This window comes from Pseudonaja textilis, chromosome 4 (genome assembly GCF_049901715.1).
Source record: "Pseudonaja textilis isolate UNSWEBS1 chromosome 4, rPseTex1.2, whole genome shotgun sequence".
Lineage (NCBI taxonomy): Eukaryota > Metazoa > Chordata > Lepidosauria > Squamata > Elapidae > Pseudonaja > Pseudonaja textilis.
Genome location: NC_141993.1, coordinates 43,604,717 through 43,632,110, shown reverse-complemented (window position 1 = coordinate 43,632,110; position 27,394 = coordinate 43,604,717). Strand labels below are relative to the sequence as shown.

The 27,394-nt window shown below is 39.4% G+C and overlaps 1 protein-coding gene and 1 long non-coding RNA gene across 7 annotated transcripts in view; one reads left to right on the top strand and one right to left on the bottom strand.

The window, feature by feature from the left end:
- RBM20 (RNA binding motif protein 20) overlaps positions 1 to 14,355 on the top strand; it is a 92,277-nt gene extending 77,922 nt beyond the window's left edge. For all 5 annotated transcript variants that reach the window (XM_026704754.2, XM_087932753.1, XM_087932751.1 and 2 more), the window contains exons 10-13: positions 345 to 969; positions 2,066 to 2,185; positions 3,869 to 3,990; positions 14,016 to 14,355. In XM_026704754.2, coding sequence (XP_026560539.1) covers positions 345 to 969; positions 2,066 to 2,185; positions 3,869 to 3,990; positions 14,016 to 14,126 — 978 coding nt within the window. In that variant the 3' untranslated portion in view covers positions 14,127 to 14,355. The remainder of the gene's footprint in view (positions 1 to 344; positions 970 to 2,065; positions 2,186 to 3,868; positions 3,991 to 14,015) is intronic.
- Positions 14,278 to 20,683, bottom strand: LOC148125806 (uncharacterized). Of its 2 annotated transcripts, none has more exons than XR_015743492.1 (3): positions 20,634 to 20,683; positions 19,594 to 19,805; positions 14,278 to 14,413 (listed from the first exon to the last, which is right to left on the bottom strand). It is a non-coding gene; the product is annotated as an uncharacterized LOC148125806 (long non-coding RNA). The 2 variants fall into 2 exon arrangements; XR_015743493.1 differs by lacking the exon at positions 20,634 to 20,683 and adding an exon at positions 20,581 to 20,617.
- Positions 20,684 to 27,394: the final 6,711 nt, after the last annotated feature.

Below are 27,394 nucleotides of genomic sequence, written 5' to 3'. Positions count from 1 at the left end.
ATAAATAAATATTATTTATCATGGCATTGGAGTCAATGTAGATAAATGGTAATATTGTATACATGTACATTTTTTATAGTTATTCATACAAGTTAATATGTCAAGGCCATAGCAGATGGCATTGAGCCAGCCTTAGATAGATATATATTTAAATCTTGTATAGGAACTAATCAGGATCCAAATGGTGGCCTGTGTGTGCCTTCTTGAGCTCCTGAATATAAGGATATAAATCAAATAAGTAATAAAGAGGTGATCATGATTTATTCTTAAAAACTATTTGTAATAAGCAGTCCACATGTTTATTTATTGTCATCTTCCCAATAAAATTTGCCTTTTATCTGCAGGACTGGGAGAGTGGAAGTGAAATGGAAGCGGAAACTTGGTATCCAACCAATCTTGAAGAGCTTGTAACTGTTGATGAGGTAGGAGAGGATGATCTTATTATGGAACCCGATATAACTGAACTTGAAGAAATAGTAACTGTAGGTCAGGAAGAAGAAGAATGTTCCATAAGGACTGCCTTAGCTGCTGGATTGGAGGTAAAGAATGAACACAGTTTACTGAGTACAAGGGAAGACAAATCTAATATATTGGAAGCCACCATGGAATCAGAGAAAGAAAATGCAGATGTAAGTGGCTCTGAAGGTGATAGTACAGTGACTAAAGCAACCCGTCTGATTGATATTGATATTGAAGATAAACCAGATGAAAGTAGATCTGAAAAGGATTCAGATCAGCATAATGACAGAAAAATAGATGAACGTTCTAATATTCAGTTAAACTTGGAGAAGCAGTACATATCTTCAGATCCTCCAAAGGAAGAACCCTTCCAGCAGAGAGATACACTTGTAGATAATTATAAAGAGATAGAAACTCTGGAAAGCAGGAATAATGAAGATAAGGATATCCTGGCAAAAAAATCTCAAGAAGAAAGAAACTGTGGAAGTGAGGAAAAGCCGAAGAGTCAAAGTATGATGTACCCTTTTCCTTATTTTTATATAAGCAATATACTGTATTTACTATATTTTAGTACAACTATATGTTACTCAAGAATTTTAACTTTCTGGGCAATGAGCTAGATTGATAAACTGATTGTCAACATTAAATCACATCAAATATTATCAAGAATATTATGTAAATGTTTAGCAAATATTCTTGAAGAGTTTTCTTGTTATGACCTAAATTCTTATAATTTGAAACATTGCCATCTTAAATTACTTAGAAGTGTCATTGTGAATAATAATTATTCTTCATTTATGACTTATTGTTTTTTTTTTAAAGTTCGTAGGGATCAGAAAACACACTGGTAGGAAATGAACACATTGTTTCTAGTATCAGTTCCATCTGCTTGCTGTGCTAAATAGCCAGTGTCTAGAGCAGCTCATCAAGAAGGGCAAGGCTTTCTCCTCACAAATAATCTGTCTGGTCTTCTCTGTTCCTACCTTTTCTCTGCCCTTATGTGTTCTTGGAATAGGTGCAGAAGGCTGTTCCTCTTCTTCATTACTGACGGGCTGCAATTGCATGTTTTCATAATCTGAAGCCTCAGGGCTGTCGTGCTGCATCTGTACTTGAGCCAAATCCCTCAGACGGCTGCTTGGAGCCATTAACCAACTCGTATCCAGACATGTCTGGAACTTGTTCACCTTCCTCCTGACATCTGGAGAGATAACTGGGGAAGCAACAGGGAGAGTTATCACAGTGTCTTTGTTGGGGCAGTCCTAAAATGTTTTAGCTTTGGCTTCATATTTTTGTTTGCAAGAAAATATTTGATAGAAGCCTTCTATAGGAGCTTTTTATTTAATGGGATAATATTCCAGAATATTTTATTTACCATTGTGCTTTACGCTATTTGCAAGATTACAGTTTCCAAAATACTGCAATGTAACAATTTATCAACTTCACTTAAATTATTAGAAAAAGTAGATGGAACAATGCATAGTAATTTTGGAGAACATCATATGAAAGAATCCCTGCGTGATCTAGAAAATGTTTTGTAGGTGGTGTTGCAGACTTAGGTATATGTGAAGAAACACTTTTTACTCAAAATGTTCCTCTGTTTTTAAAGCGATTTGTAGGTACACAGAAATAAAAACTCCTGATTTCCCAGAAGTTGAATCAAAAAAGTCATATTTTTCACCATCGTGGGAACAAGATGATGTATTTACGGAGCTCAACATTCCACTAGGTTTGTCTGATTAGAAGTGATTCACATATAATGTTACTTTTTACAGTATCTTTATCTTACAGAACAATGTATCTTAAGTTTATTCAGAGAAATTTTCCATCTTCAGAACAATATTTCAAACTCCAGAATCAAGAAAATACTGTGGTTAGACAGAATCTGATAAATCACAGATTTCCAGTTGCTTCAATATATAATGTCATGTATCCGGTTCTGAACAGAATTAGGTTTCCTTAATCAAGATGAGTGATGACAACAACATGGACCACTTTTCTTTAATGAAACTGAGAGAAATCAGTTGATTCTTGCTACATAAATTTAGGGAAACAGCCTGCTGCAAGTGAATGAATAAACAAAATATAAATAAATCTTTCTGCTTAACTGTTAGAATGGATAATGATGATAATGATAATACTGATATCATATATGGAAATCGTGATAATCAAGGAGAAGATATATGAGAAGGCCAACTTTCTGCATATTACAAATTTTAATTGAAATGTTAAAAATTTAATTAGAAATACCATTGCTAGTAAACAGGATTAAATGAGTATGAGTGAATGGTGCTGACTGGATTTTATTATTAGCTCCAGACAAAATACCAGAAGCCCAAGACAAGAACAAACTTTTAAGGAATTTCAGTACAGAAACCAAAAGGAGAGAAAAATATGAACACTCACTTTAAAATGTTAACCATGGGTTTGACTGATTATTTAACTGCTGCATTTCCATCTGTTTCCCTAGGTCAGAGCTACTATAAAAGAGAAAGAATCCCAGAAGGAAAGGAAATGGAATTTCTCACTTTTTTCCCCCCCTGCCATTCTTTAGAAACAGAGAATAAATTTAGGTTATTATCAACTGTAAGCCTTCCTTTTAACATTTGGATTTAAAACCCTCTTTTCTCTAAAAGGAAGGAAAAATAGACAAGGAATGAAAAGAGCTAATATACTTTATCCATATCCTTTTTTAAAGTAATGCAGATCTGGTAGATCTGGTGGAATCTTCTTCCTCCAATTTTAAAAAATTGGTCACATAAAAAAATAACAATATTTACATATTTCTATAGTTTTTTATTGATGTAAATGACTCAAATGTTCTGTGTTGAATTTAAAATGTAATAATCGCAAGGTGAAAATAATTAGGTAGATAATACATTTACTCATTGGAATAACTAGAAGTAGAAACATAAAGAATGCTATTAAGCTATCTGTTAAATTGTAATCCTCAACTTATGAGCAGAATTGAGCGCAACATTTATGTTGCTAAATGAAACATTTGTTAAGTGATTTTTGCTCCATTTTATGACCTTTCTTGCCACTGCAGCTGTTAATTTAGTAACACGGCTGTTAAGTGAATCTGGTTTCCTCATTGACTTTGGTTGTCAGAAGTTTGCAAAAGGGGATTACATGACCCTAGAACACAGCAATGGTCATAAATATGAACCAGTTGTCAAGCATCTGAAATTTGATCACGTGACTACAGGGATACTGCAATGTTGTGTGTGATAAAAGGTCATAAATCCCTTTTTTCAGCAGCCATTGTAACTTTGAATGGTCACTAAATGAACTGTTGTAAGTCAAGGACTATATGTAGTTCATTAGATTCAAATTGACAAGGTGAATTCATTTTCTCTCCTATGCATGTTTTTTAAAATGTATTCCTAATCATTATAATATTTTTTTATAGGTGTAGAATTTGTTGTTCCCAGAACTGGCTACTACTGCAAACTTTGTGGACTTTTCTACACAAATGAAGATGCAGCAAAAATTCATCATTGTAGAAGTACTGTTCACTATAAAAATCTGCAGGTAACAAATTATTATTTCATTCAGATTATTAAATTATCCAAACGACTGATAGCATATGCAAGATCTTTAGATCTTTAGCCTGAATATGTATTCTCCTGTGGTACATGCATCATCATTGTTCTTCATTGCAGTGTTGTGTTTCCCTTCCAAGACCAATTTTTATCATAGTAGTGGTAGATGAGAAAGAATATTTCAGAAAGTGCACTCCACTATAGTAGAACAGAAAACTGCATGAAATAGGATATAAATTATATTACTTCAGTAGCATACACACTTTTTAAGTGTTTACAGGTTAGGTAGTTAAATACCAAAGTCAATATCAAATCTTTTATGGAAGAAAATGATAACTATGATATACTGCATCATTTACTAAATAATATAAAAATAAAAGCCCCAAAGACATTCCAGGAAAAGGCAATATGACTGGTATCCAGCAGATTAATACTATGAAGCACCAAATTGGTTGCAGCTGCTCAACCATAAAAAATACTGTTCAGTCTCAAGGCATGATTGTACCTGTCTGAATTGGTTAAGGAAACATCAGAACGAAGACTGAAGATCATCACTGTTTCATTCAGTGAGAGACAGTGAAGTAAAACTTATATTTTCATAGTGAAATATAGCTTTTAATATAATACCTTCTTGTAACAAGAAGCTTCGTATGCTGCTTAAAACCAATCTTTCAGTCAATCCCCGTCTATATGTAATAGATCTAGCAATAGAAGTAGCCAACTTTGCATTTTCTAAATTCAGCTTCAGAGATCCAAATATTACTTTTACTTGAATTCATAACTATAGCAGTAAACTTTGTAGATTGTCTTCACTTTTTTTCTTAAATGGGCATTAAAAACTAACTAACTTGATGTTAGGACATCATTTCAGAGTTATTTCTTTTCCTACTATTATTATTACTACTATCCCCACATGCTTTTCCTGACTCTTGCCCTGCCTCACTCATATTCCTGCACACTCTCCCTGACCCATACCCTCATGTATCCTCCCCAATCTGTGCTCCATCCTCACAGATCCTCTGTGACCTTTGTCATATCTCTTGGGCATCCTCCCCAACCTATGCCCTCAAGCATCTTCCCTGACCTGTGCTGTACCATGCCTCTCATGAGCTTCTGTGCACTCTCCTGAACCCTTGTCATGTCTCTCTCTTACCCACTCCCTCCCTGTCTCACCTGGCAGCAGCCATTTATTTGCATACTATCCTTAGACTAGCAACTTCCTGCTGCCTTCCCCACTGACATGTGGGAATCTGGCAGGGAGTATTGGAAATGACAACACATCACTGAAGCAGACACGACTTTTCCAAATTTCAATCCAACAGGAGTTATGGGTTCCAAATTTTTGACGCAAAAGTTAAGTCAATCCATTTGAGATTCGTTGATTCAAAAATTGTTGTCTTATGATGCACTGTTTTCCCCCAAATGAATGTTCTCTAAACAATCAGATACAAGAGCTTTAGTAATACATTGATATTATTATTTGGCATTGTATTTTTCTGTTTTGAACAACTTACCTCCAGAAGTTGGGGGTGCTCCAACATGGAGGTTTTTAAGAAGAAATATGGTACAGGGATTCCTGCTTGAGCAGGGAGTTGGACTACAAGAACTTCAAGATCCCTTCCAACTCTCTTATTCTGAACAAATTATGTTTGGGATAAAAGACGTAAAATTTTAAAAAGTGAAGCTAGCAGAAAGAAGACAAAAATATTTTTTGCACTTTCAAATGTACTTTTCCTGGCATATTGAAGCTCATATTATCATTTCCGTATGTTATGAGAATGGTGGACATGCCATAATTCTCAGTTAAATCTAAAATGAACTAATTAGAACCATGTTTCTTAAACTTTGCAAGTCCGTCAAGCAATTTGTATTAAAAAACTGCCCTTTATAAGAAATACCTACTTACCTGTTTCAATCAGATGGTCAACGAAAGGAACATTAAAATGAAACATGGTTTAATAATACACTTTTTCCCTTTTACCCTTCAACTTAAAAAAAGGAGTGTGTGTATAAGAATGGCATACATTGGTATGTGGCTTCTGGAATAACATTTGTGAATTTTAGAATCAGTTTGACACTGAGTCTGTTTCATTATTTGATCTCTATTATAGTGAGTGCTGAAAACTCTCTTTTACAATGCTGGAGAAAAGGTAGTAGGATTCCCAATGCCTTTTCACTTAAAAGCATACACTCTATATTGACAATTATTTTTCCCAGTTATTTCAGAATGTTTGGAGGGGGGTTCCAAAATGTTCTAGTCATTCATAGTAGGTGCTTGTTTGGTTATATGAAAGCTGAGTAGATCCAGACTGTTCTGTATTAGCATTCTCGAAGGCGCGCACCCTGATTGGTCCAACCGGACCGAAACCTGATTGGTTGACTGAACGCCCGTGATTGGAGCGCAGAATCTACCGCGATTGGCCGAGCCGATCGCGGGAGATTCAACACGCTGCCATTGGTCGCCGAGCCGCCGGCCGGCTGTATAAAGCCGGGCGGCTCGCACACTTTCCCTGTCCTGATTCCTGAACAACAATAAAGAGCTGAATGTTCACTTAAGCGTCTCGCCTCTTCTGTGACCCGATCCACCGATCTAACACTGGCGACGAAGGTGGGATCGTGAGGCGAGGACCAACTAGCACGTGGCAAACGGTGACCAGCGCCCTGCACAATGGCCAGCACCCTGCCGCCCGCTCCATTCGACCCAGCAACCGAAGACTGGGAGTCCTACATCGACCGCTTCCAGATGTTTCTGGAATGCAGTAACCTCAAGGACGCCAACGGCCAGAGGAAACGGGCAGTTTTCCTAACACACTGCGGGGCCGCAGTGTTCAAAATGGCCAAGGCGCTCGCGAGGCCCGCCGACGTCAAAGAGATGGATTGGGCTGACCTCGAGCCCATCCTGCGCCGCCATTATGCCCCCACGGTGCCCATCCTCATCCGCAGGTACGACTTCTACCGCTGAGATCAGCGCGAAGGCGAGTCCATCAGCAATTTCGTGGCCCAGCTGCGGAACATGGGAGGCCCCTGCGAGTTCCCCGACCTGGACCAAGCGATCCGGGACCGACTCGTCCTCGGGCTCTGAGACCCCGTGTTGCAGAGCCGGCTGATGGCCAGAGGCAACATCTCCCTTGCCGACGCCCTCGCCGAGGCTACCGCCGCCGAGGCCACCCGAGGCGACCCCAACCGCTGCGAAGCCCCGGGAAACCAGCCAGCGAGAGACGGCCACGCACCACGGTGACCTCGAACCCCAATCCGACACCAAGGACGAAGAGATCCATCGATTGCAGACCGAGCGTGACCGCCGGGACCGCCGGAGTCGTAAGTCGGGGTTCCAGTGCGCCGGTTGCGGCGGCGATCACCCCCGCTCCGAATGCCGTTTCCTCAACGCCATTTGCAGGCATTGCGAGAAGCGGGGGCACATCGCCAAGGTGTGCCGGAACAAAAAGAGCTACAGCCCGCAGCGCCGAGGCAACAGCCCACGACGAAGGGACGGCACCCCGCCCAGGCACCGAGACCGACCCACCGAGAGCCGGTGGAGCCGCGACAACCGCAGCCGGCGACTCAGCGAAGCACAGCGGCGCGAGGAAACCCACCAGACGGTCGTCATCGGCCATTCATCAACCACGGACGCCCGGAAGGTACACGTGGCCCTGAGCATCGAGGACCGGCCCTGCGAGATGGAAGTGGACTCTGGGTCCTACCTATCGATGGTCTCGTGGCGCACAATCAAGCGCCTAGTCCCGACCATCCACCGAAATGAGCTAGATGACCAGAAGCTAATCCTGAAAGACTACCAGGGAAACCGCATCCCTGTAGTTGGCATCGGGCATTTCAAGGTAACCTTCAAGAGCCACACCGACGTCTTGCCACTCACGATCGTGGACCGTGATCGCCCCAGCTTGCTCGGCCTGCAATGGTTTGCCCCGCTCGGCATCGAAGTAACCGGCATCCATCACACAGACGAGACCGACTGGGAAGCGACTCTCGTAAGGGATTTCCAGGAGGTCTTCGACAACTCGCTAGGCAAGTACCGAGGACCCCCTATATCCTTCAACCTTAACCCCAACGTCGCCCCAATCCGCCTCAAACCCCGGCAAAAGTGCCTTTTGCGCTCAAGCCGAAAATCGAGGAGCAGCTAGATAAGCTCGTCGCGCAAGGGGTACTCGAACCCATCGACCATGCCCGTTGGGAGATGCCCATAGTCACCCCCATCAAACCCGATGGCTCCATAAGAATTTGCGGGGACTACAAGGCCACCCTCAGTCACGCGCTGCAGCAAAGCGCCTACCCCGTCCCAGTAGTGCAACACTTCCTGCACTCACTGGGGGGAGGCCGGGTCTTCGCAAAACTCGACTTGGCACAAGCGTATCAGCAGCTGCCGGTTGACGCAGAGACAGCCGAGGCGCAAACGATTGTCACACACCGGGGGGCTTTTCGTTGCAACCGACTCCAATTTGGAGTCAGCGTCGCCCCAGGAGTTTTCCAAAGCCTCATGGAGAGGCTCCTCCAGGGCATCAAGGGGGTGGTTCCCTACTTTGACGACGTGCTAATCGCAGCCGCCGACCAAGAACAATTGGAGACCCGTTTAAGGGCGGTGCTTAGCAAATTCAAAAACGCCGGCCTTAAAGTCAAAAGGAACAAATGCCAACTTCACACCGAGAGGGTCGAGTTCCTGGGGTACCACGGAATACACCCGACCGGGAAGAAACTCAGAGCCATCAAGGAAGCCCCCACACCAACAAACAAAGCAGAACTGCAAGCATTTCTGGGACTGCTTAACTTTTACAATGTTTTCCTACCCCAAAAGGCGACCGTGGCGGAGCCTCTACACCGGCTACTCGATAAAGCGGCCACCTGGACCTGGGGGAAGCGGGAGGAGACTGCGTTCCAACGAACAAAGGACCTGCTGACATCGGACGCAGTCCTGGTCCAGTACAGCGAGACCCTCCCGCTCTCGGTAACATGCGACGCCTCACCCTTCGGCATAGGAGCAGTCCTCAGCCACACCCTACCCGACGGGAAGGAAGCACCCATCGCCTTCTTCTCCCGAACACTAGCCAAGCCGGAAAGAAATTACAGTCAACTGGACAAAGAAGCCCTCGCCATCGTCGCCGGAGTTAAAAGGTTCCACGAATACCTTTACGGCAGGAACTTTTCAATCATAACGGACCACAAACCCCTGCTCGGGATACTCGCAGGGAACAAGGCCACCCCGAACATCCTGTCGCCCCGGATGACGAGGTGGTCCGAGTTCCTTGCCGCATACTCATACGAGCTGTCACACTGGCCCGGCAAGACCATCCTGCACGCAGACGCGCTAAGCCGATCACCACTACCGGACCTAGACGACGACCCAGTGCCCACAACGACGACCCTACAGATCGAGACTCTACCGTGCCCACTCGTAACCGCGCCAGACATTGCCCATGAAACAAATAAAGACAAACGGCTGGCGCGGGTATTGAGCTGGGTAGAGCGGGGGTGGCCAGAAGTTGACGGCGGCGAGCAGTTCAAACCATTCCGAAACCGCCAAACTGAGCTGTTCTCACAAAAGGGCTGCATACTCTGGGGCGACCGGGTAGTCATACCGGAAGCGCTGCAAAACAGAGTGTTGGCATTGCTGCACGAGGGACACCCAGGGATCGTCAAGATGAAAGCCCTGGCCAGAAGCTACGCATGGTGGCCAGGGATGGACAAGCAAATCGAGACATGGGTCGCCGGGTGCAGCAAGTGCCAAGAATCAAGAGCCAACCCCCGCCGCCCGGTCCTGGAATGGGAAACCCGAGAGGACCATGGTCGCGAATACACATAGACTTCGCCGGGCCAACTAAGGGGCATACCTTCCTCATCACCGTAGACGCATACTCGAACTGGCTGGAGGTAAGCACAATGAGGACAACAACTACAGAAGGGGTCATCGACAAGCTCAACAGACTCTTTGCAACACACGGATTACCGGACGTCATAGTGTCAGACAACGGCCCCCAGTTCACGGCACTGGCATTCGAGAAATACCTGGCCGAACGGGCATCAGACACGCCTTAACCTCGACGGCTCACCCGGCGGCGAACGGTAGGGCGGGACGGATGGTCCAGTACACAAAAAAGCCATCCAAAAGATAGAAACCGGCGATATCCAGGAAAAAATAAACAAACTACTATTTATACAACACATCACGCCAAGCACGACCACGAACAAAAGCCCAGCGGAGCTACTGATGGGAAGGAAACTAAGATCTCCGCTGGACCGCCTACACCCCACCTACAACCCAGAGAAACCCCCGGACTCCTCCAGCCGGTACCGGGCATTCAACATCGGGGATGCGGTCTACGCAAAGAACTTCACGGGAGACCCCCTCTGGGTACCCGCACACATAATGCGGGTAACCGGACCCCGATCATACAGACTGCAAACAACAGACGGAAGGAGCTGGAAGCGACACATCGACCAGCTACGATCCAGACTAGCCACCAACACCCCCGACGGCCCGGCAACAACAACAACCAAAGAAAACAGAGGGGGAGGGGAAGCCTCAACCACCAAACCGGCAAGCGATGAAAGACCGGAACCACCCACGACACACACCCCAGCACAAGCCGAACACCCCCCACCAGAAGACAGAGACTACCAAACAAACCAGCCATACTCACCAGCAGACCCCGAACTGTCGCAGACGGGATCTTCACCTGGAAGGTATAGCCAAGCCAGCGCAACCAGCCCGGAAAGACCAGGCGGCAGCAACAGGAACCGCAACTCAACCAACCCAGGGCACCCGGGCGGGAGCTGCGGCATCAGGCCCGGCTCACCCTTCCAGACGGTTCCAGCAACAGAGTTGAGAGCGACGCGGAGCCCGTCCGAACCGGCCGACAGACACACACAGACTGAACCGCGCAGGTCGACTAGACAGACCCGGATCCCCACCCACCTACGCGACTACGTCACGACGCTGCGTCAGACGAAACCATGAGGGGAGGGGTGTTCTGTATTAGCATTCTTGAAGGCGCGCACCCTGATTGGTCCAACCGGACCGAAACCTGATTGGTTGACTGAACGCCCGTGATTGGAGCGTTAAGAATCTACCGCGATTGGCCGAGCCGATCGCGGGAGATTCAACACGCTGCCATTGGCCGCCGAGCCGCCGGCTGGCTGTATAAAGCCGGGCGGCTCGCACACTTTCCCTGTCCTGATTCCTGAACAACAATAAAGAGCTGAATGTTCACTTAAGCGTCTCGCCTCTTCTGTGACCCGATCCACCGATCTAACACAGACCAGGGGTCACCAACCTTTTGGACCTCAGAAACCATCAACTCATAATTTTAAATCCCACGGATCACTAATATAAATCCAGCATGCTGCTTGCTGAAGCTCCTGGACTCCACTGATGGGATGGGGTCCTTCAGGCACTTAGCTTGGCTGCCTGTTTCTGCAACCTTAAATATCAAAGAGTCATTTGGACCCATTTCCCACAGAAAACAAAAGACCAGGATCTATATATGTCTTTCCCTCATTCTCTCTCTCTCTTTCTCCCTCTTTCTCTCTCTTCCCCACCTCTCTCTGTTCCCGGGGTGGGGGGAAAGAACCTCTGAACTGTTGATGGGTGATGGGAATCGGATGTCCGGAGGCCGACAAGCCACAAGCTGAAGACCAACTGGCGGGAAGGTGGGGCAACAGGGGTGATACCGGCGGTACATGGGAGATCATGGCATCAAAGCCCTTCCTGGGTGTTCCCTGGCCTGCGAGGGGAGGTGGGTGGGGGAAAGGAATCTCTGAACTGGTGTTACCTCCTGCCTCCACGCATCAAGGAGATTGAGCGGCTGCCAGCAATGCCCTTAGGTGAAGATGTTGCAAGGGGGGGCTTGAACCCTTCCCTTAGGAGCCACAAAGTGATTACCGCCCCTTGGGCACCTGCCAAGCCTCCTCCTTCCCTCTGGGCTTGTGAGCACTTGTGGCAAGGAGAAAGAGAAGCGCGGTGGGAGGAGGCTTGGCAGGTACCAGAGGGGTGGCGAGTGCTTTGTGGCTCCTGAAGGAGGGGTTGAGCCTCCCCCTTGCAACATCTTTACCTGAGGGCATTGCTGGTAGCTGTTCCTGCAGCTTAGGAGGTCCGCGGTCTTCCCACTGCTGCTCGCCCTCCTTGATGCACGGAGGCAGGAGCCACAACACAAGTTTGCTAGGGAGATTACAGGATTGCCCCACCTCCCCGCCAGCCATCTGGTCTTCAGCACGTGGCTTGTTGGCCTCCAAACATCAGATTCCCATCACCCATCAACAGTTCAGAGGTTCCTTCACCCCCACCCCATCGCAGGCCAGGGAACAACCAGGAAGGGCTCCGATACCGTGGTCTCCCGTGCACTACCCTCCCTCCCTGCAAGCATCAGTCTATCCGCTGCTGGTAATACCCCTGTTGCAGACACAGGTGCGCTGCGGACCACCAACATTTTCTCACAGACCACCAGCAGTCCGTGGCCCACCAGTTGGTGACAACTGATCCAGACAACTCACATAATGCATTTACACTATTTGGGGAACAGAGCTGTTTATTTATATTTATATTTAATATTTCTTAACCCTCCATCTCTCTGAAAGTTTTGTAGAATGTAGGTCAGGAAGCACTAAGCTAAATGCTAAAATACTTCAGTCTAATTCTCTAGTTGCACGTCTGAAGAATTTGTACACATCATATCATTAGAGATCAAGAGAAGATTGTCACCATACCTTGACCTTTCGTTAGAGCAAGAAGTGAGATGATGTACACAGCATAGTAATAAGTTATGCACAAGCTTAAATGAAAAAGGAGATGGGAACAGGTGAAAGGCTTGCCTTTAGGATTCCTGGTGTTCCTTTAGCATAGCTACTAAATCTAAGAACAAAGCAGTTTTACATAGCTGGATAAATGTGCACTTGCTTATTAAGAACTGGACATATTAATGGTTTTAGTAAACCTAAGCAACAGATGAATCTGTTTTTAAGAGTGTGAAGTAAGCGGCATTGCTTCGGCAGGGCTTCTTTATAAGTAGGACTAAGAGTATCAACTTCTTGTATGTGTGTGTGTTGTGCATGTATGCATGTCTACTGAATTTAACTTCTACTTAAATACACAGTTGTTCCAAAGGCCCTACTTTGCATCAGTAGTATGGCCCTGCCATTTGGCTCACACCCAAACCTTGCTTTAAGAGTCTTCAAAACCTGGCTCTGCTCCCAGGCATTAGGCTAGAGTGAGCACCCAGTCCCTTGGGTGTTATGTGGCTCTGTTTGGAGGCTGACATTTCCCTCCCCAAACATCTGTTGTTATTTTGTTTGTACTTTGGAATTGTTTTAATATTGTATACTATCAAGAGTCACAGAGGAATCAGGCCATATACATTCAGTAAACAGATAAACAAATGAATAAGCAAGTAAACACTAGGATTGAGTAGTTTCTGAATGGTGAGAAGGGATCATACTAAAAATAAAAAGGTTGATACTATATAATGGCCCATATATGGTTGTTGCTTTTCTTTTGATCAGCAATTTAAATTATAAGTGAGTTGGGAACTTTCAGAAAATCAGATAAAATTCTTTCTGTTCACTATAGATTTGGGGCTGCTTTCAGCACGAAAGGTTATAGATAGTCCTCAATTTATCACTATAATTGGGATTGCAAAATTTGTCATAAAGTGATACAGTTGTTAAGTGAAGCATCATGTGACTGCACTCAATTTTTACAAAGTTTTTTTTGCCACAATTGTTAAGTTAAACATCACAGATGCCACTTGCCATCTTCATTGTGTTAAACTTATCCGCACATGCTAACCATAACATCATTGGTTAAAGAATAAATCAAGTGAGATTGGCAAAGAAGAGAAGCTGAGGTGAGTTGATACATGTATAATGATGCTGGTACTGGGACTAATTATTAGATTTCTACTTCTTTTTTGATCCTTTGGCAAATATTAAATGCTTATATGGAAATACATAGTGTATTTTAGACAATTTAATTGTTCATTACTTTAAAAGCAGTTTCTTTGTCCCACATAGAAATACCTATCACAACTTGCAGAAGAGAATCTGAAGATGAATGAAAAAGAAAACAGCTCAGCCCAAGATGATACAGAGATTGTCCCACACTCTGAGGAGAAAAAACACTGATTTTTTTAAAAATCAAATTGGAAACTTGCTTATTTGTTTGCTATTCTCAATAATGTACCTTTAGCTTGCACTTTGAAATTAAATCATAATTAACTTTTTCTGGCAGTCACACTGAAAGCACCATTAAAAATATAATCCTGCAATATAATAAAGCACAAGTGACATATCTATAAATAATAGCATCCATCTCTCCATAATGGATACTGTTCTCTTGAAATCAGAATTCTCAGGAATTTCCTCCATGTTACTTGTGTTACAATCTCAATTGGTCCATGAATGAAGCTTATCTGAAAAAGAAATGATCTGAATTAGTAGTTTTGTTCAATGATCATGCTCAGTAATATAATACAGCTTACATTACATTACAGGTGGTCCTTGACCTACAACCATTCATTTGTGACTATTCAAAGTCACTGAATGGCACTGAAAAAAGTGACTTATGACTGGTCTTCAGACTTATAACCATCATAGCATTGCATGGTTATGTGAAAAATTCAGATGCTTGGCAACTGGCATGTGTTTATTACAGTTGCAGCATCCTTGATCACGAGATCCCATTTGTGACTTTTCTAGCCAGCTTCCAACAAGCAAAGTCAATGGGGGAAGCTAGATTCACTTAACGACCACATGACTCACTTAACTGCAGTGATTCGGTTAACATTCATGACCAAAAAGGTTGTAAAATCGGACATAAGCCACTTGGTTAGTATTAGCAATGGATATTCTGGTCTAAACTAGTTGTAAGTCAAGGACTACCAGTACAGTTAATATATTATGTTACTGCTGATAATACTGTTTCTTTTGGGCAACGCTGTCCTTGACAGGTATAAGGTAGTTTATGATATATATTTTCAAAGAGCGTTTTAATTTGTACTGAAATGGAGAGAATTAAAGAAACTCTTCTGTTTCAATTCGTGAACATATATACAACTCTAACTTTCTATAAGTCTAGCATACTATGACTTGTGTTTTCCCTGCTAGTCTTTTTTCTACTTTCTTCCATGTTTCTTAAAGCTCATTTCTTTTAAAGCCATCATTTGCTAAATCCTAATATATTTGCACAGGAATATAATAGTATTTCTAGATGAGAAGCTGTTCAAAAGCCTATCTATGCTGCTGTAAGTGCCATGGTGGGACTGGCACATACATAACACAGATTTTTAATTAGTTCAGTAAATCAAACATATTTTAACAAATCAAATGTTCTGATATGAATCAACTAAATATTACAGTCCTCATTAGAACTGACTTAAAGTTTAATGTTCATAAATTTTACATTAATTATATAGCTGTGCAATACTTTATATGTGTGTGAAAAGTTCATACAGATTTCACTAAATAAAGCACGTATTTATTTGCATAAGTGGATATAATAACTGCTGCTAATTGCCATCATAAAAAGTTACTATAAAATATACTAGATAACGTTCCTGAACCATATTGCAAGAGCAAGTATAATTGCTCTAGAGCCTTGTTTAGGTAGTGTAAAAATTTACAGAACATATTTCTACCATTTGCTACTTCTAATTATCCCATGAAATCTTATATTTTGGGGTACTTAAAAAAAATCTTTAGTTTCAAGATCTCCCAGTTAAAATCTGAGTTTATTACCTGCTTTAGTATCATCCTTTTAGTTGCAAGTCAGAGGAACCAATGTTTTAATAAGTCTGTGCCATTAAAGAATTCATTAAATATCCACATTCCTGTCTCAGCTTTAATTAATGAGAAGTTTAATGAGAAGTTTTGAGATCCTAGCCTTTGGCTTGACTTTGTAAAATAAAGGCAGGCATATTCTTGAAGCATATACCACATTTCTTCTATTTCAGTAACATTGGTCAGTTAAAACATTTTATCCCAAGTTTAAGTTTAAAACTGTCTGAGGCAGCTGACAAAATTATTAAAATAAGGTAATAACAAGGAAAATTAATATATCTTTACTTCTGGTATTACATAAAAGGCACAGTTGGTCTGTAGGGGGAACATAACTATATTTATTGTTTTAACGTAGATCTTAGTGAAAATAATCTTACAGACAGTGAAGAATACATATTCCAGCAGCAGAAGATAGAAAGATACGGGATTGCTTATGCAACCCAAATGGCAATCTTGCTTTGGAATTGTTACACTAAAAACCTGAAATTTTAAAAACACTTGCTTTTTAAAACCCTACCTTATTCTTTATAATTGTATTTATGAGAGGGGGGAGCATGCACAAGGTAGTTTGAAGAGAATCCAAAGACTTTATTATAAATATGTATAAAGCTTATTTATAAACAATTGCAAAATATTTGAACAATTTTAAAATATTTAGGTCTTGCAACATCTTACTTGTCTCAGCCTATTACTTTTTATGGTTTCATATCACATACCTTTAGTTTTAAAACTAAGGAATCTAAACCCTGAAGCATAAAACTTGACAATTTTTTTACTGACTGCAATTCATAAAACAGTATTAGGCTTTCAGGGTTTCTGTATCAAGTTTGATGTATTGATGGATACTTGAACTGGACCAGATGTTATTATTTATTAAACATATAGTCTTGTTTAATTACTGGCTTGTAAACGTTTGAGATGTGTCAAAAGTTTAATCAGGAAGCAGCACACATTTTTATTGTCTATATATCTTGATCTATTGATGCAATTGATTTCAAATTGCATTTGTAAAAAATAAATGAATGATTGCAATAAAGATAATTTTTAATGACTGGTGAGCTTTGGTATCCGCAGTAACTTTGATTGGATTGGCTGTATCCAGACTACAATGTACACAAAAGAACTCTGGACTGACCTTCAACATGAAATCATAATAAGTGGTAATTAAATGCTAGCTTTTGCATATCAACTGCAGTGATGATAGTTGTGATTTACATAGAGAAAGGCTGATGTGGTATAGTTTTTTTCTCTTGCATTTTAGACTGGAAGCAAGCATCTGAATGATTTTATGTTCTGTTTCAACCTTCCTGCATTTACCACCAATCCTAAATAGGGAAAAACAATTACTGGAAGAATTTTTTACTTATAGCACTGGAGCCATTGTTAATTGTTTTTGTAGAAAGCTCATATCACACTGTTATTTCCAAAGAAATTCATCATTTGAATTATGTTCTTGTCCCAAAGGTTAAATCTTTTTAAAGCATTACTCAAGCCAGTTCCATTTTTTCTATTTTAAATGTAGCATTTATGTTGTGAATTGTCTGCCCCCTACTGGCTAGTTTATTTATTCATTCATTTATTATTATTCATTTATGAGGACCCAGACTGTTGGGGGCAATATACTGACTCTGTAAATCGCTTAGAGAGGGCTGTAAAGCACTGTGAAGTGGTAAAAAGGCTAAGTGCTATTGCTATTATAACATGATTCAAATTTTAATTTTTCTTTGAACATATATAAACATATCAGTTATATATTGTTTTACACAGCCATGTGATTAAATTACCATTTTAAATAACTCAGTGCCAATTTATAATAAATTTATTACTTGTTACATATTCAGTAAAGAATTACTGAATTAGTGACTGATGCATTAAAATTGTGCACAGTCAAACATTTCATATTTGGGTATTCTGGGTTTTAGATTTGTTGGAATTGTGTTTCCCTTTTGCATCTGTATCTTTTTTAAAGATAAAGGTTTTGAAATTATTGTGCATATTGTAAGCATTTCAAACTTTTCTATAGTTTTAATTTTTAGCACTATATTGCTATCCAAATCGCCTTTATATTTAACCAATTATACTGTTAGTCAAAGTGGATATTTTTAAGTCATACCTTTTTATTTTCCTCTTTTATCACATTAAAAAATACACTTTCTTCATAATATCTGAGGGCTTCGTTAATTGCACCAAAAGTGTTTGTGGGCTGTAGCCTTGGGGCTCCAGATTTTATATATCTTCTCTAGAATCTCTGCTTAACAGCTTATTTGTGAGTTCTACTAGTATCTTTATTTCTTCAGCTGCTATTTTTTCTGATATGTTTAAATTTGCTCACAAAAAGACTCTCCTTTTCTCTTTGCCTCTGCTATCATGCTACTGTATTCCTTTTGAAATAAGCAGCATTTTCATAACACTGTAAAGGAATAATACATATGAAATCAGAAAAATGAAACACATAAATAAGAAAAAATAAGACAGAATATTATACACCTAATCAGACCAACACTCCTCTACTTTTCCATACCCTTCTATCTTTGTAAAGCATCTTTGCTTCTACCACATCAAATTTTTATTTCCTTTTTGAGACTGTTAACTCCATCTAACTTTGTCAGTCTTTCCCTTCCTTTTAAAGCCATGCACTCTTTCTTATTATTTATTTTGTGATTTATATTTATTCACTATATAACCAAACCATCTTACATATTTTTCATGCTGGTCATTCACTTTTGTATTCAATACCATCTTCCCCTATTTTTCTTCTTTTAATACATTCTTATATAATCAAGTCCAAGATTGTTTAGATTGCCTGTACATTTTTCTTGACATGCCCAATTCTCATTTCCAAAGTAGACATTCACAGCCATTTTTGCTTCTTTGACAAACATTCATTCTTCACAATAGATCACATATTACTATGGTAGTATATCCTCAATCAAATAGCTCTAAGAATAACCAGTGTTTCTTACATGTTTATCCATAAATAAACAACCAAGGAGATGTTGCCTTATTCTCTAAGCCAGTGTTTTTCAACCTTAGCACCTTAACATGTCAGATTCTCAATTCCCAAAATTTCCCTTCCAGCAAGCTGATATTCTATTTATTCTTACACATACTTTACTATCATAATAGATATCTATCACTGTGTTTAGTAGTCAAACTTACGTTCCCTATTTGTGCAAAATGTTTCACAATCCAGGCCTATTCGCTTTTTACTTTTTTATAAATCAATAATCATACAGACATTTTTCTTTCTTATATCCATGTATTTCACAAATGTTCAGAGATAAAAATTTGATCAGCTCTGAAGCCTCTGCTTGAGATTGTAAAAAAAATACAAGTGATTTCAGCTATAATTGGTAACACTACATTGAGAAGAGATGAAAATGGTTCATTGCACATAATTATTGGGCACATTATTAATTTTGTCTAGTCCTTCTGGTGGGAAATTGTTTTAAATGTATCTGCTTTTCAAGAAAATATGGTGAGAATCTCCATAAACCCCACTGAGCATTCTAAATGTTGCTTGTTTTCACCTCTTGTTACTATTACAACTCAAACACTTCCCCAAACACATTTAACAAACCATTCCCTCTATATTTTGCATTCACATTTACTCTCTTTCTTTTTGTATAGAATAATGGCATTTTTTCTATTAGTCAGTTTTATATGCAATCACACATAAGTCACATACCTACATTTCTTTAGCTTTTTTCCCATTAATTTATGCTTTTCCTATTTATTCCTCTTCCAAATACCAGTCTTTCATTTACTATCTTCATCAGCAAATAGGACCGTAGATACTGCTTTAACTACCTACCCATCATGGCTTTATTAATCCAGACTTTTATCCTAAATTACCATGTCACATTCATGAGGACAACATTTGTCAATTTGGAGACATTTCGATCTTGTGGCCATCATACCATAAACACAATCAGTTTTATTCCAAAATGTTCATGTACCACCAGGTATGCTCTCTATCTGTAGGACTACATCCTACCAGCTTTGTAGGAAAAACAATGGCAGAACCTAGGGACAGAGTTAAAAGAAGGATCAGTCTATTGACCCTTATCTAACTACAAGTTAATTGATAAGATTCCTGTGTATAGGGATAATTAGCAGTAAATCAGTTAAAAGTATTTCACGTGTGGTCCTGATCTTTCATGCCTGACAAGTTTAAAGGTAAGTCATAAATGTACGCATACACAAACATTTACATACTGATTGATAGAAAAAAATGGGGCTGGAGCTGGTAACCTTAGGTTTAGCTGATATAAATAGTGCATTGCACAGGATATATTTGTAAATTCGTTCGGCCTCTTATGGGAAGATTGATTTAAATTTAAGAATATCTGTTTTCAAGAAAATATAGCAAAATACACAACAAAAAGAAAAGAAAAAAAGGATTTGGGGGAGGTAAATAAGCAAATTTAGTGATGAGCCGTGCATGCTACTCCACAAAGAAGCAACATAAAGAGACAGCTTGGTCTAGTGGTTAAGGTACCAGGCTAGAAACCAGGAAATGTGAATTCTGGTCTTGCCTTAAAGCATGCAAATCACCTGGGTTACTTTGGGCCAGTCAGTCTCTCTCAGTTCAGTTTGCCTCACAGGGTTGTTGTTGTGAGGACAATAGGAGAAGGAAGGACTATTTGATATATTCATTACCCTGAGTTATTTATACAAAAATAATAAAGGGATAAACATAATTTAAACATCTATAAAATACATGGCTATGCACTATTTATACATCTGTGCCAGATGGAGAATAAAGTTTTAAAATATATATTTCTGAAAAAAAATATACAGTATTAATGAGCTGATCATGAAGAGCCCATTTCCTGTAAATTCTAAACTTACCTGACTTGCTGGATGAGCCTAAGAGGTTTTGCCTGAGGCAGAGAACAAAATGCTCTTCTGTTCTGTTTTACTTTGGCTGCATTACACACCCATAGTTAACAATCATGTTGACTTAATTAATCTAATTCTCTTGGTTCACATAACTTCTACACATGATTCATACATATTGGTTCTATTGTGCAGGTTGGAATAGTCCAGAGTTTAAAAAGATTTTACTGGGAACACAGTATAGAATAGATAGTAGCATTTCCTATGTAACAGCAGCCTCAGGAAATCATCTCAGTTCTTTTCTGTGTGCCACAGCAATAAGCTGACCTAATGTTTTTTAATATTTCAGAATGATTCCACCCAATCTTGTTGGTTTTGTGGGTTTCAAGGCCCTTAAAACGTGTTAATCTATCAGATCAACTACAATAAGCTTTTGTTTAATTCAGGTGTTCAAAATTTCCAGTAGGCTTAGTATTGGTTAGCTATCATTTAAAAAAAAACAATAATTGACAAAAATCTACGGTGGGCTAATCTGTGACTGAGCCATCGCAAATAGGATAGGTTTTCCCCCCCACCCTTTTTGCCCCTATAAATTCTAATAGGCAGTGAAAAGGAAAAAGATCTCTCAAAAGTGGTGCAGTTAGAGTAGCCCAATTCTTTTAGTGTACTTTTTAAGTTCTTTATTTTCAAGGTAGAAGAAAGGGTTGGCCTCAGGTTTGGATAACATGAGAATTCCTAGGTATGGTTTGTTAATTTATCATTACCTTGAATACTCTCTGTTTACTCAGTTATCTTGACCCAGAAATTACTGAGTTACAAGGTTCACGATCACGCTGACAAACTGGTTAAACATATTAAGTGAATACAGGCATTTATAAAATGTAATTGTCTAGAATATAAAAGTTTTTGATCTAAACTTTAGAAAGAAGTGAAATTAAAAGACTGACTGCATAGGTAGTCCTTGACTTAATGACTAATTGACCCTAAATTCCTATTGCTAAGTGAAACATTTGTTATGAGTTTTGTCTCATTTTACAGTTTTTCTTATTACAGTTGTTAAGTGAATCACTGCTGTTGTTAAGTTAGTAACACAGTTATTAAATGAAATTGGCTTCCCCATTCACTTTGCTTCTCAGAAAGTCACAAAAGGTGATCACATGACCCCCGGACATTGCCACCATCCTAAATGTGAAGCAGTTAAGTATCCAAATTTTGATCATGTGACCATGGGAATGCTGCAATGGTCTTGTGAAAAAACGTAAGCTCCCTTTTTAAAGTGCCTAACCCTAACTCCAGTCACTAAAACTGTTTTAAGTTGAAGACTCTATTATATCCTGTAGCTTATCTGTAATTAAGTTTATTTATCTAGCTTTCTATAGCTGCTTAACACACTGAAGAATAAACTAGTCTGACTGAGTTTCAATGGCATGCTAGTGGTGGGATTCAAATTTTTTTTACTACTGATTCTGTGGGCATGGCTTGGTGGGCGTGGCAGGGGAAGGATACTGTAAAATCTCTATTTCCACCCCACTTCTGAGGGAAAGTTACTGCAAAATCCCATTCCCTCCCCACCCCACTAACCTGCTTTCCAGCTCTGTTCTCCTGTGCAGGACAACAAAAGAAGACCCAGCCACTCAGCTGGGACTCGGGAGGCAGAGAATAGATGGGGGTGGGGCCAGTCAGAGGTGGTATTGGCTGGTTTTCTGAACTACTCAGAATTCAAGAGTTCTCCAGAATTGGTCATAATCTGCTGAATACTACCTCTGGCATGCTAGGTTAAAATGAGGATGGCTAATGTTAGTTTTATATCCTACCTTTCCTTCAAAGCGGCATCCATAATACACTTTGCTCCTACAGTGAAGTAAGTTTGGTTGAGAGAGTGACCAACTGGCCTAAAGCCACCAAGCAAGCTTATTGGACTCAGGATGGATTTCAATCAGGGATTTCCCTGTATCTTAAATACTACCACAACGGTTCTCACATGGTTCAATATATTATGTAAACTTTCTTGATGTGAAGAGTGTTTCTCGTAAGAAAAGCAGAATCTACTCAAAAAAGACTTCCTCTTTTAGGATAAAGTAATGTGAACCTCAAATCATAATCAGAAGTTTAGAACTATCAAAATGTAACACAGGATATAAATAGCAATCCTGAGCAGTATGTGTGTCTGTCCCAAAAATGCTGTTTCAGGAGGCAATTGGACTTTGTTTTTCCTTTGGAGATGTTTCGCTTCTCATCTAAGAAGCTTCTTTAGTTCTAACAGAATAGTGGGGAATGGAAGGATTTATATTCCTTGCAGACAGTTGGTCATTTTCATCCTTTTAGAACAAGGCTGTCAAACTCCCGGCCAGATGCGTCATATGCTGGCCATGCCCACCCCCGGTTTAGCGAAGGGGAAAAAAGTCCCAATACGTGACATGATGCTGCTGTGATGTGAGTTTGACACCTGTTTTAGAGGGTCATTGAAACACTTGGAAGTTTATGTGTTCCCAGGATCACCTGAGTAGTGCCCCTGGTTCCTGTAGTCTGCATTTTTTTTCTTTTTTTCCCTTTTGAATGATGTGGGAATAGGAATTGATTTCCAGAGAAAAAGAAAAAAATGCAGACTACAGGAACCAGGAGCACTACTCAGGTGACCCTGAAGACAAAGTCAAACCTCCAAGTGCTTCAACGACCCTCTAAAAGGATGCAAATGACCAGCTATCTGTAAGGAATATAAATCCTTCCATTCCCCACTATCCTGTCACAGCTGAAGAAGCTTCTTGTATGAGAAATGAAATGTCTTCAAAGAAAAAAGTTCAATTGCCTCCTGAAAAAGCACCTTTGGAACAAACAAAACCTGGATGACTGAGAATCTCTATAGACTATGTATATGTATGATCATTTTTATGTGGTGGTAAACATTTAGCATTATTCTGAGGGTGAGAAGCCAAGATGTTATAAAGTCTGTTTGATAAATTGAGCAATCAATTAATTTAGGACTTGAAAGTAGAAAATGACACATTTTTTGTAAGGATTTTCAATTTGCTTAGCTGAATACCTGTCATTTTTCTTCTCTATAAATAAGAAACAATGGTGTCATTATCAAATAAGAAATTAGTAAAGTAAATGTTTAAACACTACATAACTAAAGTGGTCATAGTCAAATACAAAATGTGCATTTGATTTCTGAACTCTTAAATAATATGCAATGACTAATGATTATTATAAATTCATTTTTTTTTTACAATAACAGATTAGCAATAGATATCACCAGATGAATAAAAAAGTTCAAAGAAAAGGAAAAGAGAACATTGTCAGGATAAGTTTGATGTTAGTTGTTGACTTATTTTAATTGCTGCAACTTTATATTTGGCTACTCTCTGGATGTGGTTAATACTTATTCCAACATCTAATTACCAACTACCCATACTTAAATATTTAGAAAATAATCCTTTCTTCCTTTTTGTTGTTCCTGTCCTGAAGTTGGTAATATGGAAGGACTGTTTGAAGTTTGGCATCAATTTGTAGTTATAAATAACAATCCTTGCCCTGGCCAAAGGTGATATTGATAATTAATCAGGTGATGTTCATTTGGCACAGACATGAGATCACATGCAGCTTCCTTCAATGGCATTAAATCTTTTCTAAACAGAAGGATCAGGGTTTCCTTTTAAGTTTAACTCTTCATTTGTAATTTGCTAGGTGGACAAGGGCATATAACAAAGATTGTTCTGTGCAATAACGTAGAAAAAAATATCTTAAATCCTGGTACATGATGTTACCTGCATATCTAATACTTCTTATAGCCTACTAATTTTGGCAGCCCAGCAAAAGATAAAATTATTGCAAATGGGATGAGCGTGACAAATGCTTCACACAAATGCTCAGGTATTGGTTTATGCAAAATTTAAAATTAGTTCAGCTATACTAAATTTAGTTACAGTCTTCTCCAGTTATGTCTTTCAGAAAAGCCCTGTGAAATTCAAATTTATTTTGACATAAGAAAGTTTTGTAATGTAAAACTCCAAGGTATTATTATTGCTTCAACCCATTTAAACTGTGTGCCATTGTTAGCAGATTTAATTGACTACCCAAGGTCTTAGAAGCTGAAAAAATGGAAGACCATAGCAAAATGTTTTTTTTCCTACCAACATTCTCAGACCACATTCTCATCTACAATTTTGGGATTTACATGGCACAATCTAAAATTATTTGCCATTTCCTTTTTCTACAAAGTTTCCCCCCCTACTTTGGGACTACTTTATAGAAGTCCAGTTGATTCCTCATGCAATACTGAGGGCAAAATAGTTTAAGGCCACAGTGAACATACTCTATCCAGCTGCCAATATTCACATACATGTGTTCTGTGAAAATATTTTATTAAACCCAGTCAAGATAAGCATGTATTTGATCAAAAAATGCATGATAAACTGGTCACTGTACTGTGTGTCAAATTGTGTGCCTGGATGTGGAACTGCTGTGAGGATTGAACTAAGGCTTTAAGTGTAGCATATGGACTGTACAATTTGGTTGCTTTAAACAGTTGTCTTACAAATAATTGGTACCACAATTCCATTCTTATCTAGACAATATATTGTTAGAGCTGAAGGTTTTAGGTTGGAAAAGGTGAGAATAGAATTCCAGTACTTAGATTTATTTACAGTACTTGTTTGGGTTTTTTTTCAGGTAGTGAAAAAATTATCATACTTCAAACATAAATAACACATTACATAGTCATAAAAGACCATAGTTTGGTTATAACTCCTCCCATTTTATAACAACAAACCATAAATGAATCAGAGAAATTGAAAAGGTACTTGAGTCAGTGCATATCTAACTGAAGGTGGCAGTACCAAGCTGATGCTGGTTAATCTCAAAAGCTAAACAGGGTTGGTTATGGTTGGCATTTAGGGGAATCTCTTGCGAATAACAAGGCTCTAAACTGGATTACTAAACTGAATATACAGTATACCCTGAAAGAAAGTAATGGAACACTGTTGTGATATATGAATCCATTTCAACAGAGCGTGCATAAGCGCACCAACGTGCCTATTGTCCCTGTCCTATTGGGTTTTTTTTTCTTATTCGTATCCATTTCATGTATTCATAACCATGTTTACACTTATTCCTGTTATCTAATAATTGCTTGACAAAATAAAATAAATAAAATAAAATAAAACATGGGAACAGAAAATTAGTTTTTACAAACTACAGTGGAGATCTCTGTAACTCTGTCATTATCTGCCATTCAAAGTAATTTATTTATTTATTGTATGGCATGTACAGGTCATGCAATCACTGATATACAAATTTAGTTTAAATAAAATGTCAGCATTATATACACACGCAACGAACATATTATGTGGACAATACAGTATAGGAGATAAAATATTAAGATAAAACCATAATAAAATTGTCATAATAGGGAGTCATAGAATTGCAATGGGATAGATGTTATAATTCGATATTTAAGGAGTTAATAAAGTAGTTAACTTTCTTCTGAAGTTTTGGTGGAACACAAATGAGACTAAAATTACATGTAAGACCAAACTAATGACAACCAAGCTTAGGAATGATAATGAAGACTTTGGTCAGTACCTTCAGTCTTTTAGAACTATGCAGATGTTACTCCACTGTAGTCCAACAGTTAGCTGTGATAATATATAGCAAAATTTCCAATTTTCAAACCTGTATCTGACCTTGGTAAATCAAGCCTATGATTCAGTCCTTATTCTGAAGTCTATTACTGTAGCCTTCTAACTGATACCCTCCATGTATTTTGTGATTACAATTCTCAGAAATATCAGCCAATATGACTAAATCTACAGGATGCCAGATTGAGACGGTTTCAATAATTACATGTCATTTATTCCTTGTGATTTAAAATTTTCTGTATGGGTTGTGTTTTGTTAGCGTCTTATCAGATCATTGTGAGATTCTTCCTGCATATTTTAAACTAAGTAACACCTTTGTTAGTGCAAGATGAACAGAAAAGCACAATAAATACAATCCTTAAGAACTTGTCTGGACTTGCATTACAAAATACTAATGAGATTTAAAAAAAATAACTTATGAATGCATTTTAATTTTTTCTGACCTGAAAATATGACTGTCAAGCAAATATATCCAAAGACTAAATGTTAACTAAAATGCAGTTTCAATAATTAAGATAGGAGAGACATTATTTCACATTTCTGTTCTTTTTCAAAACCAATTTCTGTGAGTTGTATCAGAGTCTCTAAGTTTTTTCAGAGTTTCCCGTGTTGGGAGCTTATGAACATGAGTGAGAAATCAATCAAATAAAAAAATATACTCAGGAAACCACTGGAACTGTGGGGACAGGGTAAGTGTGATTTGTACTATCATCAACTGATAAACATACAGTAGTTCCTTTATTCTAATGTCAGAGAACTTGCTGCAATTCCAAACCATATAGAATTGGTTCAAAAAGCACCAGTGGGCTGGAGGAAGGAAAACTGTCTATACTGTTTTGAAAAGGATAAAATTCCCTTTAAAGAAACAGGTTTGCACTAGGTGGATGTTTCTGGGTCCCAGAATACTTTAAAAAGGCACCATCCTTTACTTTAGTCAGCTCTCTAAGGCACTGAATGCATGGATTTTAATCTTATTCAAATGATTGATTTATTATGGCGTATTTGGCACTGATAAATCTTCACACTTTTAAAAAAGACAAATTAGTAATTTTTGAATAACAAAAAATACAGCTGGATGAAAAAACCCAAAAGGCAATACTTTGCACTAATCTGCATAGGAAATGAAATTATCTGTAA